Below are 21662 nucleotides of genomic sequence, written 5' to 3' on the forward strand. Positions count from 1 at the left end.
CTTTACTGCACTGTTTTTACAAGCTGTCTTGTCTAAAGTCGTTACTACAGAAACAGCACAGTTTTTTATTATTTATCATTTATTTATTATCATACGTTTATTCAAAGCAGAAGGAGTGACCCATTTATCCATGGTTTCTATTGCGGCCACAATCTCAACTTTTAAAGTCAACAGACTTGAATAAAGATATCAGGCTGAAGTTATGGTTTCACATTGGATGCAGATGAAATAGTGAGAAGTCTTTCAGTTCCTGCCTGTTCCATGTGGATCAGCTGTAATTAGTTAAAACATCTGGCAGTGACAGTCCAGAGTTGTATGGGACAGCATGTATTTGTTGTTAAATAAGCATAATGTTACAACTTTGTAAGTGGTGCTGTTTTGATTTTTCTGTTCTTTAACAACCTTAAAAAATATTGATGTTTCATGTTACACTGTTTTTGCATTTGTGCAGGAGAGAATCCACAGGAAGAGCAAATCATCACCAAGTTTGAGAAAAAAATCCATCATTATTTTTATTTATTTATTTAATATATTGCCCAGCCCTGTATAAAGTTTTACACTTTTGGTTGCCTCTTTTGGCTTATAATTTTATAACAGGGAAATAAGTTTACAAGGAGGAGGAAGTTCAATACTAGTTTATGCACAAGTAAGTTATGAGTACAAGGAGGTTTTTTTTTAATTTATCACCAAGCCATGCACACTCATACACAGCTGGATTTCACAATGACATAATTTCCGACATTTGGCATATTGGCAGATCCTCAGCTGTGAGTAGCAGTGCATTTATTTGAAAGCAGAATGGAGAACAAAACCCATTTATTCACAGTTTCTATTGCTTAGCCACAAACTCAAACTTTTAAGTTATTAGATTTGATGGTGAAGTGGGGCAGATATTAGAATGACATCATCTCTGACATTCTGCATCACTCTCCTTAATATAAAGCCATCAAACTCACGTCATGTCTGGTGAACGTGCACAGTGAAGAGCACTATCTCAGGTAGGAAAGTTTTTGTTATCAGACTGTATTGGTGCATTATTGTATTTATTACTATGTTGTTTATACCACTGCAATCCTGTTGAACTGCACTTGCACTTCCTTAACAGTCCTAAACTGTTTATATCTCTAATGCAATTCAACCGCTACTTTAGATGGTAACATTTATTTTACCAAGAGAAAAACTATTCGTCTGAAAAGAAAAAAAGGAAAATAGCTGTTAATTCTCATATTTTTTAAAAACGATATATATTTATATATATATTTAAGGCCTGTGCAAATATCGTTATGTAAATATACTGTGTAGGTACTGTACAGTTTTTGGATGGATACATTTAAGGATGAACACTTTCACTATAAAAAGTAAAGATAAGTTGATTTGTTTTACATTTACTTTATTCTCTGTGCATTATTCCTTGAATAGTTGTCATGGTGTTCTTGCAATAGTGGGAAAAAGAAAACAAAAAAAAAACTCCATAGTAAAAACACATGAAAAGTTTAAATTTGCAATACAAATTTGAACATAACATTGAAGTATTTTTAAATGTTCCCCTGTAACAGAGGCTCACAGGATCCTCAAATTGTCTCCATGAACTCCTCATCCTATAACTATAATGTGTCGAGCGGTCTGAGTTATCGAGACTCTTTGAGCACAGCTGTAGCCAAAAATGTGATTGTTCTGGCTCTTGGCCTTACCATCAACTATATCAATGGTACACTGATTCATACCTTCAGAAAACACCAGGTCAGAACTCTTTCTTATTGTGTTTATTATCATTATCAAAATTAATGTTGATATCATTATTACTGTGATCATTATTATTCAACTATCAGTGATTATCGGCAGAAGAAAGATGTAACAAACATGAGATGCTTTAATTGACCCATTCCTTTCTTTTCCTCTCCTCCCTTTCAGGTATTTTATGTGAATCCTCGTTACATCCTATTCATCCACCTGGTCTTGAATGATATGATCCAGCTTACAACAACAATCAGCCTGTTTGTCTTTAGTTATGTCTTCTATAAAATTAATACTTCCTTCTGTTGCCTCATCATTACCTTTGCTGTCTTCACCACCCTCAACACTCCATTGAATTTAGCTGTCATGGCAGTGGAGTGCTACATCGCTATTTGTTTACCACTGCGACACGCTGAGTTCTGCACCATCAAAAGAACATACACTCTGATTGCTTGGATCTGGGCCTTGAGTGCAGTTTCAACCCTGCCAGATGTGTTTATTGTTGTGGCAACAAAACCTGTTCAGTTATTTTATTCCACAATTTTTTGTGAGAGGGATAACCTGTTCTCCCACCCAATAAGTTTAAAAAAGAGGGATGTTTCCTACATCATTTCCCTAATTATTGTTTGGCTCACGCTCTTCTTTACTTACTTCAAGATCTTCTTTGCTGCTAAAGAGGCTAAAGAGGCTAAATCTAGAGATGGAGATGCAAAGAAAGCCAGGAATACAATCCTGCTTCATGGCTTTCAGCTACTGTTGTGTATGCTAACCTATGTAGCTCATGTGTTAAAAAAGGGTCTGTTGTACTGGTTCCCTAAACATTATGTACATGTAGTCTTTGTTTCTTATATTATGATCCAGATGTTCCCCAGGTTTGTCAGTCCTATGGTGTACGGGCTACGAGACAAGACATTTAGACAGCACTTGAAAAAGTATCTTCTATGTACAGACAAAACAAAGCATTTTCCAACCGAGAACAAACACTTTCTGACTTTTCAGTGTAAAAGTCCCCACTGTACACACCAAGTACACAACATTGTGGTTTGACAAATTTAAATACTGTCCCTGTGCTATATTAAACACCACAAGCAATACAATCTGCAAATTCAATGAATTATGAAATTTTAAATTCTTCCAAACTGCAAATAAGTTGTAATTAATAATCTAAACATGCACCATCATCTTCATTTGCAGGCTTCTGATGCAGAATCACCTATTCATGTAATTATTTATGTCTCTACTTATTCTACATTGGAATGATATATCTTGTACAGTATACATACAGTATATAGTACAGTGGTCATACAAGCATTTAGCAATAAATGGAATGAAATTCAAGGAATGTTTGGAGTCTGCCTCTTTTAAAGAAAAATAAAATAATTTTTCCACTTATATTATATCTGGCTGTTTTGCAGTGCTTAACAATTAAAAATATGTTAACATCTTAACTTTACCCTGAATTTAAACCAAGTCCTCACACTAAAATGTCATGATTTATTTTACAGTCCCCAAAAGGAAGTTCCCACAATGTGACTATATAAACAGATTTACTGTAGGTCCCCAGAACATTAGTAACACACACACACACACACACACACACACACACACACACACACACACACACACACACAACACACACACACACACACACACACACACACACACACACACACACACACACACACACACACACACACACACACACACCTCATTACTGCTCTTGATCCCAGGACATTTGCATTAACTACTATATATTAAGTAATTTCAAAGACATCAGACTTACTGTTTGCTGTATGTATGTATGTATTATTGTCATATATGACTAACACCAAGGTGGGTGTCAATTATTTCTCTGTTTTCTCTGTGTATAAAGAAACAACATATTAATTATTGACCTTTTTTTATTTGACTACTATTAATTTGTGTGTGGCTCATGTTGTATAGTACATTTTAGACAGAGGCTCTTGACTTCAGCATTAAATGATATTCAAGATATTGATGTTATACAGTTCATTAACATGGTTCGAACCTTGTTAGCATCAATGATATGAATTGTGTGCTCAGAGTTTTTTAGTCTCAATTATTTTTAAGTGTTTTTGTTTTGGTTCCAACAATAAAAGCTAATTTTTTCTACATGTAATAGCAGGGAATCCACTGATGTAATAACAGCTGCCTTCTATTTAGGTGTCTTGTTTCAGGGTGCTTTGTGTGTGTGGGCTCACTGGGATGACTTACTTACACTTAATGCAGCAGAGACATCATTAATGTCCTTTTCTGCTATGACAAGTCAAAATGCTTAACTTGAAAAATGTCTGTTTCATAGATACATATAAAGTCTCCATGCAAAGAACCTGACCTGCTGATCAATAACACTCTATTCAACTCTTTTCTAATTGTCCCTGGTGAAACAGCTTTGGAGGATCCGGTCAGTATCATGAGCCTTTCAAACACTGGAAGAAATTTCACAACACCTGTCTATCGGGACACTTTACAAACAGCCGTAGTCAAGAATGTGATTACTGTGGTTCTCTGCATCTCCATTAACTATATCAACAGTGCCCTGATACACACATTCAAAAAACATCAGGTCTGAGTCTTATCTATGTCTAGGAACCAATTTACATGTATGCATAAGTGTGAATCAATTTCATCCCTTTATTAGTTTGTACCACACAGTCCAACTGTGATGTATTCTCCTATAATCATTGGCACCGTGTCTTTTCTTTTTATTTCTGTCCATCCCCACAGGTTTTCAATATGAACCCTCGCTACATCCTGTACATCCATCTGGTAATCAATGATATAATCCTGCTGACCATTTTCACCCTCATTCAAGTCCTGAGTTACATTGTGTTCACTCTAAATGTCTCCTTATGTATAATTTTGCTAATGATAGCTATATTTGCAAATCTGAACAATCCTCTAACACTAGCTGTCATGGCAGTAGAGTGTTACATTGCCATTTGCTTCCCCCTACGCCACACCCAGATCTGTACAGTCAAGAAAACATATGTTGTGATCGGCCTGATTTGGGTGCTAAGTACACTCTCAATCCTACCAGATTTATTTGTCGCCTTGGCCACAGAATCTATGGAATTCTTTCAATCCAGAGTGTTCTGCCTGAGAGAAAATATTTTCAGAAACCCCTATCTCAGAGAGAAGAGAGATATATCCAACACTGTGTTTTTGGTCATTGTTTGGCTCACTCTTTTATATACATACTTCAGGATCCTTTTCGCTGCACAAGCAGCTTCTACAGACGCCAAGAAAGCAAGGAACACTGTCCTGCTCCATGGCTTCCAGCTGCTGCTGTGTATGCTTACCTATGTTTTTCATCTTATGATAGAAAGTCTGACATATTTGTTCCCAAAAGGGGTACTGGCCATTCGCTTTGCTATCTCAATATTTGTTCAGGTTCTGCCTCGACTCATCAGTCCTGCTGTTTATGGGCTACGAGACAAAACCTTTAGGAAGTACCTGAAAAGACATCTGTTCTGTACAAGTGTTAACACTCATCCACAAAAATTTGTGAGGCCACTGTAAAGTCCAGTTTGAGTTGCTCCTGCTAAGTTTTAAGTTTTCCATATTAAAGGAAATAGAATTTTTTTTAAATACATTAAATACTAGCAGACACATTTAGACAGTGACTGTTGTGCTTTTGTCAGTATGTGTACTTATATAATCTCTTATATAATCTTATCCCTGGTCTAGCCCTTTAAACAAATAAAGCAGTAATTAATTTTTACTGGTTACTGAGTTCCCCTCAAGAGATGTTCTAAAACAAATAAACTCTCCTAGGAATGACAATGTGTGTATGATACATACTATATATTTTCCACAATAATTGTTCAATGACTGTTAAAAATTCTTAAAATTAAATATTCTCCTTCTTTCAGAATCTTTGAATAAGTAAATATTTTTAGTTTTAAAGGTTTAACTGCTGGAAACAAGAGGTTTCCTACCCACCATTCTCAGTGTTTGTGACTTGCAGTCTTCAGTTTTCCAAATCACACTTGTGTAAGTTGCATATTGATTGATAATTGTGAAAACTTCCTTTTAATGAGTACATATATGATTCTGCATAGTGCAGCTCAAACAATTAACAAGCAACAGCAGTTGAAAAACTTCAAACTCCCTTCACTTCACACTCCATCTGACCTCAGCAAACTCATTTCCCCTGTTCTGATTCAGCAGAGCTGATAATTTCCCGTACTCACACACGGTTCTTTATGATATAAAAATATCAATACTCTACACCACATACAACGTTAAAGTGGCTCAGCCAGGAGTAATTTGAATAGAGTGAAATATACAACAAGGTAGACATAATAAAAAGAACACCCTAAAATCAGAACAATCTCATACTGTAGCCTGAAATAAAGAATATATTTGCAAAGCTTATAATCATTTGTGTCTGAACTTTTTAAAGCTTCAGTTAGTGCTGTTGTATTGACCTACGTTATTTTGAACAGGCTTGAAATTACACTAGAAACCTCCAGTGCACAAAAGCGATGGTCAAAGTGTGCAGTGCTATTGTGCTTAAACCTGTTCCTTTCAGTCAGTGCATACATATACTGTGTGCAGCAAACTCAACAGGTTTGAACAGTCACCTAGATGATTTTCCTCTAGGGATGTGGATTACACATGAGGTTACTTCCCTCACTGTTTTGCAAAAACCACATCTTTTATACCTCACTTTATGGCCAGCCACCTCCCTCACCATGTAATTCACCACCATGGGGCTAAAAGTTGATAGCTCACACAAGTGTCCAAGCATAAGGCCACAGATCGATCTCTGATCTTCAGCCTAACTATAGATTCCCTAGATGGTGACATTTCTAGGACCCCACCCACTGACTACAAAAAGGCAGAATACTCCAAACTGCTGTTAAGTGCATAAGAAAACAGTCAGAGCCTTCCCCTTAGCGGCTTTCTAGTCGCATATACTGTAGGCAACCCTTGCATTCTCTGGAGAGAACCCCAACACAGCAGTGCTTAGTGATACCAGGGACTGGCACACCTAGGCCGATGAGGCCTGCCACCCAACTTACATTGCATCCCAACCTGATGCCTGTCCCTGCAGGTGGTGGGCCCACACAGAGGTGGCTACATGTCATTTCTGAGGTTGTGCACAACCATAAATAGCTTGAATCTCCTGCTATTACTTCTCTCCAAACTAAATTGGTGTGTAACGTGTATTATTGGCTTTGTGTTGAGGAAATTAGACTGATCTAATTCCAAATCCTCAAGTGCCTCATCCCCATTTATTCGTACTGCTAACAACAATGCTTTGTTCAACCCATTGTTCGTACCAGCCCACCACTCATCAGTACACAAAAGTCAGATTAGAAGAAGAGGGAGCGTTGGACTTACATTCATCAGGTTACGTGGCTGCAGATGAACGCTGATGTTGCTCCTGGTCTGCTGCCCTCAAGTGCCTACAAAAGGATTAATGCAGCTTTAGCACCAGTTTTCAGTATCCACCCTGAGTTACAGCACAGGTTGAAAGTAGTTAGAAAGAAACTGAATTAAAAAAAATCTTGAACTGTTACTGAAATGAAAAGATCGACACAAATCATAAATCTGTGGATTAACCATGGCCCTGTTGTCAGCCAAGCTTAACATAATGACTGCTCACAAATCAAATCAAATATCTGGCTGTTTAGCTGCTAAATGCTCCACTATGTTCATCAGCTGGTCTCTAACTGTGGCCAGTGGCTGTTAACAGATGTTTTCTTTAAAAACATCTGCATGCTGTGGCTGAAAATGACACTATGAGAGTGAACCAGATCAGTAAAGTTGTGGAACAGAAAATGAAAACAATGAGATGAAACTCACTATAAAGCTGTAACGCAAAATATTCATCTGATAAATTTCTGTATGTTCATCATTACCAGAGACACTTTTCACACTGTTTTCACATTATCAGTTCATACATTGTCAATATAAAAATATTGATTGCAAAATTTAAACTGATATATATTCAATATCAATATTCATCTCATTCTTGGAAAGAAAGCAAATGAGCATATTTCCCAAAACATAAAACTGTTCCTTTAAGATACACACATGCCAACATGAACACAACTACACAACCAATAATCTCAAATGACATCTATCAACCTTTATAAACTCCTTGCATCAACATCCACAACAGATTAGTGTTATGTGACCACCTACTGGGTATGAGCATTCTTTTCATGCTGACCGCTATTATTGCATTGAACTGATACTGCATGACTGTGTCACTGTGTATATCATTATATTGTCTTGCTCTGTGTCATATGCATTTATCTATCATGCACTTCTTCTGGGCTTTAGATTCATTGTTGACAGATATGTGTGCTTCTTTCAGACGGGGAGGATTCTGCCATTTCAGACATGAATTTGTCATCTGTCAATGGCACTTTTACTGCAGCTGGGAGACAGCGGGACACCTTCACTGCAGCTGTTACCAAAAATGTGATTGTCACAGTCCTCTGCATCTCCATTAACTACGTCAATGGTACTCTGGTCCACACCTTCAGAAAGCACCAGGTCTGAGGTCCAGCAGTGTTTTTATATAAAGCATGTGCATGTACAAAATAGGAATTAGGAGCCAGCAGAAGAGGGAAATTCAAAGATGCTATTAAAAAAAATTACATAACAATAACGTAAAATGTTGTTTCAACAGCTTTACCAAATCGGTTTCGGACATCAGTAAATGATTCTCTGTGCCTCATTTAAATATCTAGGACAACAGCATAGTAATAGTGTTAAAAAAAAAAGAAGTTTGAAAAGAGAAAACTACATGTATTGGCACCACTTGATAATATTCATATGATCTGGCTCCCTGTTTCTAATGATTATTAGTTTAACAATTTCTGTTTTTATGCATCAGTCAATCATATTCAATAAAAGCTTGTCTTTAAACCTATGATTTTTTTATTTATCATGCAGATTTGATCAGATTTCTAAATGTGTTGTTGTGTATTGAAAAACTTCCACTTCTGACCGGAAGGGAAGTTTTCTTCTATTGGTCATAGATTTTGGAAAAAATTGATGTTATCATTACAAAGTAATTCAAATATTTTGAAGTTACGAAGTTTATTATTGTTACTTGTTGTGAGTCAATTATATTTCACTGCATAGTATGCTTTTCTCTCTTTTTCTTTTTAAGTTATTTTTTGGGCATTTTGCATTTATTACAGTGAGAGAGAGGGATTGGAAAGTTGGGCAGAGAGAGAGGGGATGACATTCAGCTAAGGGCCATGGGTTGTACTCAAACCTGGGCCGCTGTGGCAATAATCCGTTTTTCATGTCATGTAATGCTTCGTTCGTTTGCTTGATTAATTTCCTTTATCTTACAGATTTTAAATTCGAACCCTCGTTACATTCTGTTCATCCACCTGGTGATAAATGACATGTCACAGCTGGCCCTGTCCACTCTTCTCCACGTCATCAGCTACACCCTGTATACTATCAGCGTACCTTTCTGCCTCATCCTGCTGATCATCACCGTCCTCACCACCCTCAACACCCCACTAAACCTGGCTGGAATGGCAGTCGAGTGCTACATCGCCATCTGCATCCCCCTCCGTCACAGCCTGATCTGCACTGTCAAAAAAACCTACATCCTGATTGGTTTGATCTGGGCTGTCAGTGCACTTTCTATCCTACCAGACCTCTTCATCCTCCTGGCCACAGAGCCTCTGCACTTCTTTCACTCCAGAGTGTTATGTACCAGATTTACTGTGTTCAGAAGCATTTACAGTCTGAAGAAGAGGGAAGCGTCACACATTGTTTGTCTTGTCTTGGTTTGGCTCATACTCTTTTACACTTACTTTAGGATTCTGTTTGCAGCCAAGGGAGCAACTGCAGACTTTAAAAAAGCCAGAAACACTATTGTCCTCCATGGTTTTCAGTTGCTGTTGTGCATGCTTACTTATGTGAGACCCATGTTTGAACAAGTTCTACTCTACTTATTGCCCAAACAACACTTGTCCATATTGTTTGCCAACTATGTCATTGTCCAGATCCTGCCTCGGTTTGTTAGCCCCATCGTTTACGGACTGCGAGACCAGACCTTCAGGAGATATGTGAGAAGGTACCTGCTTTGTAAAGTGAGCACAAGCAGCCACCCAGAAAATGTCACCAAGCCGAACATCACGTCTTCTATGAGACAGCAGTGATAGTTGCTCAGTGTCCAACCAAAATCTGACGTGTGGTTGTGGTCAGACCCCTTCACTTTTTTCACATTTTATTTTGTTGCAGCGTTATGCAAAATTTTTCCCTCAGCAATCTACTCTAATTACCCCATAAAGTGAAGTGAGTGAAAACAGAGCTTTAGAATTTTTTGCAAATTTATTTAAAAGGAAAAACTGAAAAATCACCTTGACATAAGTACGGTATTTAGATTCTTTGCTACAACACTTTTTTTTCTCCAGTAAACACTGAGGGGGATGATGGAAAGAAAATCAACTTAGTCCTGTTTCAAAGTGTTTATAAAGGCTCATCTGACAAGATGTCTGCCTTGAGTGTTTGTGGGTACAGGGACAACAGTCCACCTTTTGAGGCATGTGGGGGACCACAGACTGCACAGAGGTGAACATAGGAGCAAGAAGGTCAGCAAAGGCTTTAAGGGGGGAGAGGAGGGGGTGGATGGGGTTGGGGGGTAGTAATGCAACAGAATAATTATTTCATTAGCCTGATAATACAGGGTTTTTCCTGCATAGAGAATTGGGAGGGGGCCGCCTCCGTTAAATTTCATGCCACCTCCGCCTCCCGACAAAATTCTAGTTGGCCTACTTGTTTTCTCGGTACTTGGTGGATTTGACGTTTGTAACTGCAATTGCGGCTGAACGCTACTACGGCAATGTAGTGGCACTGTATCGTAATCCGTGCATCAGGCAGAGCCATCCCAATAACCAAAGAAGAAGGATGCGAACGTGCTAGATTTTCTGCCTGCAGAAGGAGGCGACCTGATTTGAGTGCAGACATCACTAGTTCTTCTAATAGGGGAAAAAAGTTAATTCATGTTACTGACGAGATATGGTTAATTTGTCAGAACTGAAAGTAGGCCTAGTCCTCAACCACAAGTGGAAGGTGAACCCCCCTTTTTGGCAAGGAAAAACCCTGTAATATGTTTTACACGTCTACAAGGATCCAAGATCCAAAGAGATACTCCATCCGGCCTCAGCAAACACATTTTCTCCTGCTCTGATTACAGCAGAGCTGGTAATTTTCCACACTGACACTGTTTTTTGTTTTTGTATATAAAAATCTCAAAACTGTACATCACATACAATGTTAAAATGGCTCAGCCAAGTTAATTAATTTGAAAAGAGTGAAATGTACAACAAGGTGGACATGATAAAATGAACACCTGTAAATCAAAACAATCTCATACTGTAGCCTGAAATAAAGAATATATTCAGTCAACCAGGTAATTTTTTTTTCTATCTCTGGTTTCCTAAGTCGGTCTCGCAAAGTTACTGATCATAACAAATCATACAGATAATAACTTCCTTCATCGTTTTGCAAAAATCAATTCTTTCATTCCTCACATTACTGTTTTACTGCAAGGTCTCTGGACGTGTCTGTTACTTCCCTGCCACAGTTATAGTTCGAGGTGAGTCATATCAAGCCACTTTATAAATGTTTCCTTTCACTAAATTAATCAATTCATCATTTTTTCCAGCATTCGTTTTTCGCAGTTATCATTAAATACTGTGAGCCCTACAGTATGTACAAATCTGCAGTTTTATTACTATTAGCATAGTAACAAAAGAAAATTCACCATATGATTTATTGCTTCAAACTTTCAAACCCCTAAAAAGAAAATAATTTAACTTTAGGAAATAAGTGAGTCTTTCTGTTGAAATCATGAACCATTTCCAAAACTAAGAAAAAATATGACTTTGAATGAGGTTTTGTGGAAACGGCCAGGCCTAGGAATCTACTGTTGATGTTCCCTCGTGTATAAACAGCTTGAATCCCTTCGTATTACTTCTTCTCTGAACTAAATTGGCGCTTATCATGGACCCCTATTGTGCTTTATTTGCTTTGTGTTGAGGAACTGAGACAGATCACATTGTTCGTACCAGCCCACCACTCATCAGTACACAAAAGTCAGATTAGAAGAAGAGGGAGCGTTGGACTTACATTCATCAGGTTACGTGGCTCCAGATGAACGCTGATGTTGCTCCTGGTCTGCTGCCCTCAAGTGCCTGCAAAAGGATTAATGCAGCTTTAGCACCAGTTTTCAGTATCCACCCTGAGTTACAGCACAGGTTGAAAGTAGTTAGAAAGAAACTGAATTCAAAAAAATCTTGAACTGTTACTGAAATGAAAAGATCGACACAAATCATAAATCTGTGGATTAACCATGGCCCTGTTGTCAGCCAAGCTTAACATAATGACTGCTCACAAATCAAATCAAATATCTGGCTGTTTAGCTGCTAAATGCTCCACTATGTTCATCAGCTGGTCTCTAACTGTGGCCAGTGGCTGTTTACAGATGTTTTCTTTAAAAACATCTGCATGCTGTGGCTGAAAATGACACTATGAGAGTGAACCAGATCAGTAAAGTTGTGGAACAGAAAATGAAAACAATAAGATGAAACTCACTATAAAGCTGTAACGCAAAATATTCATCTGATAAATTTCTGTAGGTTCATCATTACCAGAGACACTTTTCACACTGTTTTCACATTATCAGTTCATACATTGTCAATATAAAAATATTGGTTGCAAAATTTAGACTGATATATATTCAATATCAATATTCATCTCATTCTTGGAAAGAAAGCAAATGAGCATATTTCCCAAAACATAAAACTGTTCCTTTAAGATACACACATGCCAACATGAACACAACTACACAACCAATAATCTCAAATGACATCTATCAACCTTTATAAACTCCTTGCATCAACATCCACAACAGATTAGTGTTATGTGACCACCTACTGGGTATGAGCATTCTTTTCATGCTGACCGCTATTATTGCATTGAACTGATACTGCATGACTGTGTCACTGTGTATATCATTATATTGTCTTGCTCTGTGTCATATGCATTTATCTATCATGCACTTCTTCTGGGCTTTAGATTCATTGTTGACAGATATGTGTGCTTCTTTCAGACGGGGAGGATTCTGCCATTTCAGACATGAATTTGTCATCTGTCAATGGCACTTTTACTGCAGCTGGGAGACAGCGGGACACCTTCACTGCAGCTGTTACCAAAAATGTGATTGTCACAGTCCTCTGCATCTCCATTAACTACGTCAATGGTGCTCTGGTCCACACCTTCAGAAAGCACCAGGTCTGAGGTCCAGCAGTGTTTTTATATAAAGCATGTGCATGTACAAAATAAGAATTAGGAGAAATTCATTAGTAAAATATTGTATCAAAATCTTTAGCAAATTAGAGATTGAGGTTAGATAAATTGGACATGAGTAAATAAGGCACTGTGCCCCCATTTAAATATCATCATATAAAAACGGAGTACTGCATAGAAAAGTTTTAAAAACTGCCTGTCCAAGACAAAACTACATGTATTGGCACCATAGATAATATTCATGATATGGCTCCCTGCTTCTATTCTAATTAGGTTAATGTTTTCTGTTTTTATGAATCCTGAAACCTTTAAATCTATGATTATTAATATATAGATTATTGATAACATCTACATATTATCATGTTTCAAAATGTGCCATTATGTACAGGAAACCTCCACCTCTGAACGGAAGGGACGTTTTTTAATTTGATGTTTATAGAGATGAGAAGTGAGAATCTGTTCATCCATGAACCAGCTCATTAATGCAAGTATGACTTACAGCGCCGGGCGGCCCTACACTCTCACTACGCACGTTGCGTAGGGCTCCGCAAATTACGCAAGGAGCTCGCCTCCTCCTCGTGTCAAAGCGGTTGTCAATGTTTTTAACTTTGATGAGAGGAAAAAGCGGAACTATACGTCCGGTCACGAAAAGAGAAAAGACACACTATGTGATTGAAAGGCAGGAACAGCAGTTAGATGAACCTAACAGTAAATAACAGCAGGCTAACGTTAGGTGCTAGCTTACGTTGCACCTGTCTGTCTGCACAATGCGTCTGTTTGTCTCTTACCTGCCACTTCCAGGTCTGTTCTGTGACTTTGTGTCTCACAAACCTGAAATACAACTAGTCATTACTTTTAACAAACACCGACGGTTTTGATCAAACTGCAGCCCCGAAAAGAAATCAGCGTCTCAGCGTGAACACGCGTCCATATGCGCGTGCAGCAGAAGAAACTGGTGCGACAGTGATTTCAAAGTCTCTCAGTCAATGTTTACTTACAACTCTGGACTAATAAAAGATGAAAAGCAATGGAGTGACATTGATCATTTATTATTTTGTGAATAATATATTTATTATTGCATACAGGGCAATATGGACGCATGTCTCTCAGTAAATAATAACCATCATGTATTCAGCCAAGCCACAGCAGAAATTATATTTTATATTTGAAAATGTGTAAAAGGAAATCAGGGGGAGCCAGTTTGAATGGATCTGATGCAGTTAATCAAATGAATAATACATCTGCAGCTATCGCCAACAGGCTAATGTTTACATTGTAAAGCCAAAGCTAACTGTATAATTTTATGAAGAGTGAACTATTTTCCAGGCAGCAGACCGGAACCTCAGGGTTATATTTCATTATTTTCTACAATTTCCTTTTTATGTTAATGTTAATATTCCCATATCTCAAGATAGTAAAGAAAATATTCTTTAATTTTCTTTTTTCTTACAGATTTTAAGTTCGAGCCCTCGTTACATTCTGTTCATCCACCTGGTGATAAATGACATGTCACAGCTGGCCCTGTCCACTCTTCTCCACGTCATCAGCTACACCCTGTATTCTATCAGCGTACCTTTCTGCCTCATCCTGCTGATCATCACCGTCCTCACCACCCTCAACACCCCACTAAACCTGGCTGGAATGGCAGTCGAGTGCTACATCGCCATCTGCATCCCCCTCCGTCACAGCCTGATCTGCACTGTCAAAAAAACCTACATCCTGATTGGTTTGATCTGGGCTGTCAGTGCACTCTCTATCCTACCAGACCTCTTCATCCTCCTGGCCACAGAGTCTCTGCACTTCTTTCACTCCAGAGTGTTTTGTGCGAGAGATTACATATTCAGAAGCGCCTACAGTCAGAAGAAGAGGGAAGCGTCACACATTGTTTGTCTTGTCTTGGTTTGGCTCATACTCTTTTACACTTACTTTAGGATTCTGTTTGCAGCCAAGGGAGCAACTGCAGACTTTAAAAAAGCCAGAAACACTATTGTCCTCCATGGTTTTCAGTTGCTGTTGTGCATGCTTACTTATGTGAGACCCATGTTTGAACAAGGTCTACTCTACTTATTGCCCAAACAACACTTGTCCATACACTTTGCCTGTTACGTCATTGTCCAGATCCTGCCTAGGTTCGTCAGCCCCATCGTTTACGGACTGCGAGACCAGTACTTCAGGAGATATGTGAGAAGGTACCTGCTTTGTAAAGTGAGCACAAGCAGCCACCCAGAAAATGTCACCAAGCCGAACATCACGTCTTCTATGAGACAGCAGTGATAGTTGCTCAGTGTCCAAACATTTGCAGAGCAAACTGCAAAACTCTGCAAAAACAATGTAACATCATAATTTGTGTTTTAAATTATTGTGGTTTTGTCTTTATTTTTTGTTTATGTAGCAGCAGCAACAATAGCATTTAACATATAAAACCACTATGACTGATACAAATACATTCCAATAAAAACTACAGCTCAAAAATTTTCAGGTTTCATCTCAAAAACTTTTGTTAAAAAACTGAATTCAAATTAGAGTTGCAAAATGTATCTGTGCTCAATAAATGGGAAAATAATTTTATTGTTCCAAAACTGGAATTTTAGCCAATAAATACAGTTTATTAAGAAAGTGTTCAGACCCCTTCAATGTTTTCACATTCTGTTATGTTGAAGCCTCATGCAAAAATAAAAAGAATTATTAATTTTCCGCCCATCAATCTCCACTCAATAGCCCATAACTAGAAAGTGTAAGTTTTAGCAAATTTATCAAAATGGAAAAACTGAAATATCACATTTCAGTGTTTCCTCTAGGATTGACAAAAAAATAAATGTTACTTCAACTAACCAGTTGAAAATGTAAAAAGTAAAAAATAAATAAAACAATAACATTAAATAAATAAACATATAAAGATCAGCTAGATGGGGCTGTAGAGTCAGTGGCAAAGTTTGCACCCAGGCTCATCTCTCTCCCCTGCACCTTCACCCAGCTCTCCCGCTGCTCTGCTCTCCCCCACTTTAACAACTCCTCCCTGTCTAATGTTACTTGTCTAATAAGATTACATTAAAAGTGTGAGTAACGTAACGCTAACAGCGTTATATAGTTTACACTCACGTCACATCTGATAACAAGTGTGAACATTGAAATACTATTTTTTACCTAACCATCCTTTACGTGTCAGTAAAAGGCTTATGGTGCTACCTGACTAGCGTCTTCTTCATCTGTTGTCTTTCTCTTCTTAGAGAAGTATCTGAACAAGCTCATCTGAAAATGCAGTCAGCAGTTAAAACATAATGACGTGTAGATATTAGCTTGATGCTATCAATTAGTTTACCCAAGTTAGCGTCACTGAGTTGGCTAATAAGTCTACCTTTTCTCCGGTAACTCGCTGCCTTATTCCTCACGACTACACTTCTCTGACTCTCACCTGGTGCCTGACGTGACGTCACTTTCAAGGCCGCGCTCTCGCGAGTAATTAACTCCAATAGGATCCTCCAACCCCCCTCCCCTCCCCCTCCCTCCCCTCTCCTCTCCTCCCCCCGCTGTTGCGCTCATCATCACAGGCTGTGCTGTGAAGGTGCAGAGATGTGGCGGTGGTGCATTTGCGACAATTAAAAAAAAAAAAAAAAAGAAATTTGAAGGCGCTATGATTTAGCAGTGGCGGGAAACACTGCTAAATGACTGTAGAGGAAACACTGACATTGACAAAGGTATTCAGATGTGACACTTGAAATTTAGCTCAGGTTCCTCCCATTTCTTTTGATCATCTCTGAGATGTTCTATACCTTGATGAGTCCACCTGTGGTCAATTCAGCTGATTGGAGATGATTTGGAAAGGTACACACCTTTCTATATAAAAGGTGTCACAGCTGACAATGCCTATCAGAGCAAAGACCAAGGTCTCCAATCAAGGCTATGAAACATCTCAAAGATGATCATGAGAAGTGGGAGGCACCTGAGCTAAATTTCAAGTGTCACAGCAAAGTGTCTGAATACTTATGTCATTGTGATATTTCAGTTTTTCCTTCTTAATAAATTTGCGCAATCTATTTTCACTTTGTCATTATTATTTGTCATTATCATTGAGTGGAGATTGATGAGGGAGAAAATACATTTTTTAGATTTTGGCGTGAGGTTGCAACATAAAAAAATGTGAAACAATTGAAGCGGGTCTGAATACTTTCTGAATGCACTGTACACATGATAATGCAGAGCCAGGGAACTTTTGTTGCATGTCCTATCCCTCTCTCTCTGCCCTTATTATATATTATATATTTATATTTTATTTTACGATGCACCCAACACTACTTGGTAAGATTGAATTTGACTGAAATAACAAATAAAAATTTTTTTTTTTTTTTTTTTTTTAAATCATACAAAAGTCACATCACAGAATAAAAACAATGATCTGGTCTTACTGTGATCATAACACCACCAACTATTATCATCATCATCATGTTTTTCTTTCCTCTGGTAAACACTGAGGAGGATGATGGGAAGAAAATCAATTAAGTCGTGTTTCAGTGTTTATAAATGCGGATCTGACAAGCTGTTTGCTCTGAGTGTCCGACCTGGACTCAGGTAGGTGGAACAGTACAGGGATGGTTGTGAGGCAGATTAATTCAACTCTTTAATATGCAACTCTTTGCTAAGAAATATTACACTGAGTTTGTTCATATGTTGGTACTTACTGTGTCCACATATTTACATTTTAAATTAAATTGTTTATTTAACCGCTGCACTCTTTGCATTAATAGATGCTCTTACATTTGGAAGAATAAACAGGTAATGTAATATTTTGCCTGATAATGACCCTATATTTAAGATAAAGCTCAGTTTTTTAATGTCACTTTTCTACAGCAGGTTTTACAGACTGTGTAACATTATGATTAATTTTATCATTTGTGATTCACTGGACAAATACTGATTCAAATACTGCACAATAATGTTTTCGCAGCTGACTGGTCTTTGCAAAAGTTAGATTAGCTTTATAATGTAGCACAAGAAATAAATAATGCTTATTATTATGTACACATTTGAAAAGCATTATGTACTTGCCTTTGTTAATGTTAATGAAGTAATGAACACTAATACATGTTTTAACATTATATGAGTGGATGTTCATGAGAGAAAAAAAAATCTGTCTGACGGTGAAAAAGGGGAATCATGGTGTGAGATTTACAACACCTGAGCAACGTTTTTAGGAAATGTTTTGATGTGTATTTAACACTCAAAGGGTTTTACTCTAGTGTCAGGTTTCCAAATTGCCTGAATAATAATAGTTAAATCAGATTTACAGCAGTGTGGCTGTAGAACTGGATTATTGTTATTTTACTGGAAAATCCTTTATTTTCTCAAATATGTGATTTTCAAACAAAAACTAACATGTGAAACTAAAATATCTGTTTGCTTTTGTGGTCAAACTAGCGTATGTGCATCATAAAGATGCAGATAAAAGTGAGTTTACCAATACTTTGACTGTAAATAGATTTATCAGACTGATTATTTTATGCAGTTTTATGGTAATTTCTTTACATATTTGTCAATTTGTTTCTTCTGTTTTGTATACTCTTTTTTCAGGTATCAGTAAAACATGAGCTCATCAGTGGGTCCAGGAGGCAATATGACTTTTCCTCATCAGGTTTGGTGAAGCAACTGTACATACAACATATCAATGAACAAACTGTTGATTATGATTTATACTGTTGCATTGCTAACCGTGATGCCAAAATCTGTTTCTATGTCACTGTATTGAGAGATTTAATTCCTAAAGACTAAAGCAAGAAAATGCAGTTAAAGGTAAATTTGTCACCTTGATTTTTCTTGATTATGTCCAAATCTAAAATGAATAAGTGATTTTATTTTTGATGAACAATGAAAACAAAACATATAATCTCTAAATTTTATTTCTCTAACACTGAATCAGTGTTATAGAATACCCACCTATTCAAATATCAGTCCTCATACAGAACTCATTGTGTCCTGGCAAAGATTACTGTCATGTATGTTCAATCTCTTGATTCACAAATTAATTTACTGCAAGTATATTTTCAAACAAACACCTTCACAAATGAATAATTAATAAAGGTGTTTGCTTGGAAATATACTTGCAGTTTTATGTTGCTGAAAATTAACTACAATATTTTCTTTCCCTGACTGTGATCAGCTCATGTTCGTGAACAGTTGATCTGTTACTTTAAGATCTCAGTACTTAAATTCTGGTGTTAGCTGGTAAAATATCCGGAATAATCATGAAAAGGCAAAAGAAATTGTTCTTTATTTTGATGTGATCTCAAAACTGACTGGTTTCTGTTTCTTTATCTCTGGCTCCCTCTGTTGCTGGATCAGCTCACATTCATCAGAGACACCTTCACCACAGCATTTGTGAAGAACCTGATAGTGGCTCTGGTCTGGCTCACCCTCACTTACATCAATGGCACCTTGGTTGCCACTTTTTTCAGACACCAGGTATATGTGTGTATATATATATATATATATATATATATATATATTTATATACACACACACACAACACACACATTATCTTTTTGACTAACACATCCCTGGACTACAAAAGTGGGATCACAATATTCTGGCACTTCCCAGACAGACAGATAGAAGATTATTATTTTTTCCATTAATCGATTATTAAATCAATGTATTAAATATCTGAAAAAAAATGAAAAATGCCCACTGCAATTTCCCGGAGCCCAAAGTGATCAGTCTTCAGATCGCTTGTCAAAGGTCAAAGTTTGTGACTATGGGTTCTTTGTCTTAGCCTTTGGTAATGTTTGATTGATTGTTTTCACGTTTTATTGCCTCTCTTCACTCATCAGATCCTTTTGCATAAAGTTTTTTTTTTTTTTTTTTTATGCTGCTCTACTTTTTTTATTCAGCTCAGGCTCTCTGGCCTTTGCTTTCATTTTTCTGTGAAGCACTTAATAACTTTGTTAAGAAAAGTGCTATATAAATAAGGTTATAGTTACTATTATTATTATGTCTGATCAAAACTGAATTCAGGTACAAATGGTATAAGGTATATGGTTTTTCTTAACTGACCCACACCTTTAACCGATCACTGAAATTGTTGATAAGTAATCATTAATGAACTAATTTGTAAAATTTTTTAGGCTTTTCAAAAACTGTTCAGACATAAACAATCAACTTGGACTCCGTGGACTGAAAATTTTGATCTGCATTGATTATCCGTTTTTTTAATCTTTTTATATATTGTTTGAACAGTGGCAGATTAACTGTAAATTAAACAATCATTAGTTGCAGTGTGTTTGTTTCATTACATTTGTCCATTGTGTTTTATACGTCCCAAGATGTTGACACTCCCCTCATGAACTGTTGCTGTGAACTAACCAACTACATCAATGTACATTTCACCGCCCCCCTCTTCCTTTTTCTTCCTCCAGACCTTTTATGAAGACCCTCGTTACATCCTCTTCATCCACATGGTGATAAATGACGCCATCCAGCTGACCGTCACCATCACACTTTTTATCCTCAGCTACATCTTCTACAAGATTAACGTCTCTTTCTGCTGCTCATTTATCCTGGTGGCGGTCTTCACCACCAGAAACACCCCGGTTAACTTAGCAGGCATGGCCATCGAGCGCTACATTGCTATTTGCGAACCTTTCCGCCACTCCCAAATCTGCACTGTGAGAAGAACCTACATGGTCATCGGGCTGATTTGGTTTATATGTGTGGCCCCAGATATCACAGATCTATTTGTGACGCTGGCGACTGAGTCCCTGAGCTTCTTTCACGGGTCGGTGTTCTGCTTGCGTCAGAATGTGTTCAAAGACCCGATCCTTGCATACAAGAGACAAGCCTTTGATATCATCTACTTCTCCTGCGTGTTTCTGACCCTAATCTTCACCTACTTGAGAATCATGTTTGCAGCCAGGGCCATCTCCACAGAGAAGACGTCAGCACAGAGAGCCAGGAACACCATCCTGCTCCATGGTGTCCAGCTGGCCATGTGCCTGCTCTCCTACATCTCCCCCAGTGTGGAGCTGGTTCTACATCTCATCTTCCCAGGACGAATCCTAGAAATCAGATTTGCAAACTACCTGATCGTCTACATCCTGCCCCGCTTTCTGAGCCCAATCATCTACGGTGTTAGAGACAAAAAGTTCAGGAAGTACTTCAAGATGTACCTTCTGAGCAACAGCTGCAGGGACAAACTGCAGAGAGTGGCCCCCCAGCACAACAAATAACTATTTCTATAGCAATAGGGTGTGAATAAAAATATTAGGATTAAATGTATTTAATCTATTTATATGTACTTACTGATACAATAAAGAAAAAGCTATTCTAAAAGATTCTGTCTTGTCAGCTCTAAACATGAGTCAACACAGAAAATCATCACAATTCTTTTAACTGAGGTAGAAATGTAATGATGGTTTAGGGTGTAGTGACTGAAACTCTACAGCAGCGACCAGAGAAATGATCAAGCCTTCCTGGGGAACACAGACAACACTAATCGGCCATATTCCATTCCTTATCCATAAAGAAGGACAGAAGATATTTCACACATACAATTTGTTATCGAGGAGAGTCGAGTGTGGAAACAATCTGCCACAATCAGAGCAAGGCAGCGCCCACAG

The 21662-nt window shown here is 37.7% G+C and overlaps 5 protein-coding genes across 5 annotated transcripts; all 5 read left to right on the forward strand.

The window, feature by feature from the left end:
• Nucleotides 1-1435: 1435 nt before the first annotated feature.
• On the forward strand, nucleotides 1436-2781 carry LOC130177606 (odorant receptor 131-2-like). Its single transcript, XM_056389503.1, has 2 exons — nucleotides 1436-1740; nucleotides 1912-2781. The coding sequence occupies exons 1-2, from the start codon at nucleotides 1540-1542 to the stop codon at nucleotides 2779-2781; spliced, it is 1071 nt and encodes a 356-aa protein (XP_056245478.1). The 5' UTR covers nucleotides 1436-1539.
• A 1387-nt stretch (nucleotides 2782-4168) lies between these two features.
• Nucleotides 4169-5277, forward strand: LOC130177616 (odorant receptor 131-2-like). The gene is made up of 3 exons (XM_056389514.1): nucleotides 4169-4321; nucleotides 4483-4701; nucleotides 4780-5277. The coding sequence occupies exons 1-3, from the start codon at nucleotides 4169-4171 to the stop codon at nucleotides 5275-5277; spliced, it is 870 nt and encodes a 289-aa protein (XP_056245489.1).
• A 2838-nt stretch (nucleotides 5278-8115) lies between these two features.
• On the forward strand, nucleotides 8116-9905 carry LOC130177627 (odorant receptor 131-2-like). The gene is made up of 2 exons (XM_056389525.1): nucleotides 8116-8271; nucleotides 9084-9905. Exons 1-2 carry the CDS (start codon nucleotides 8116-8118, stop codon nucleotides 9903-9905), a joined length of 978 nt encoding a protein of 325 aa, XP_056245500.1.
• Nucleotides 9906-13680: 3775 nt separating this feature from the next.
• Nucleotides 13681-15544, forward strand: LOC130186072 (odorant receptor 131-2-like). The gene is made up of 2 exons (XM_056402800.1): nucleotides 13681-14011; nucleotides 14509-15544. The coding sequence occupies exons 1-2, from the start codon at nucleotides 13988-13990 to the stop codon at nucleotides 15328-15330; spliced, it is 846 nt and encodes a 281-aa protein (XP_056258775.1). The 5' UTR covers nucleotides 13681-13987; the 3' UTR covers nucleotides 15331-15544.
• Nucleotides 15545-19735: 4191 nt separating this feature from the next.
• On the forward strand, nucleotides 19736-21272 carry LOC130177638 (odorant receptor 131-2-like). The gene has a single exon (XM_056389536.1). It carries the CDS (start codon nucleotides 20421-20423, stop codon nucleotides 21270-21272), a length of 852 nt encoding a protein of 283 aa, XP_056245511.1. The 5' UTR covers nucleotides 19736-20420.
• Nucleotides 21273-21662: the final 390 nt, after the last annotated feature.

Source organism: Seriola aureovittata, chromosome 2, assembly GCF_021018895.1.
Source record: "Seriola aureovittata isolate HTS-2021-v1 ecotype China chromosome 2, ASM2101889v1, whole genome shotgun sequence".
Taxonomy (NCBI): domain Eukaryota; kingdom Metazoa; phylum Chordata; class Actinopteri; order Carangiformes; family Carangidae; genus Seriola; species Seriola aureovittata.

Bases quoted from the DNA above. Each gene is read 5' to 3' on its own strand.
- LOC130177616 (XM_056389514.1), top strand. From the start codon at position 4,169: ATGAGCCTTTCAAACACTGGAAGAAATTTCACAACACCTGTCTATCGG. The intron at 4,322-4,482 runs GTCTGAGTCTTA...CCATCCCCACAG, and splicing joins ACACATTCAAAAAACATCAG to GTTTTCAATATGAACCCTCG. The intron at 4,702-4,779 runs TTCCCCCTACGC...GTGCTAAGTACA, and splicing joins AGTGTTACATTGCCATTTGC to CTCTCAATCCTACCAGATTT.
- LOC130177638 (XM_056389536.1), top strand. From the start codon at position 20,421: ATGTACATTTCACCGCCCCCCTCTTCCTTTTTCTTCCTCCAGACCTTT.
- LOC130177627 (XM_056389525.1), top strand. From the start codon at position 8,116: ATGAATTTGTCATCTGTCAATGGCACTTTTACTGCAGCTGGGAGACAG. The intron at 8,272-9,083 runs GTCTGAGGTCCA...TTTATCTTACAG, and splicing joins ACACCTTCAGAAAGCACCAG to ATTTTAAATTCGAACCCTCG.
- LOC130186072 (XM_056402800.1), top strand. From the start codon at position 13,988: ATGCGCGTGCAGCAGAAGAAACTG. The intron at 14,012-14,508 runs GTGCGACAGTGA...TTTTTCTTACAG, and splicing joins GCGTGCAGCAGAAGAAACTG to ATTTTAAGTTCGAGCCCTCG.
- LOC130177606 (XM_056389503.1), top strand. From the start codon at position 1,540: ATGTTCCCCTGTAACAGAGGCTCACAGGATCCTCAAATTGTCTCCATG. The intron at 1,741-1,911 runs GTCAGAACTCTT...CCTCCCTTTCAG, and splicing joins ATACCTTCAGAAAACACCAG to GTATTTTATGTGAATCCTCG.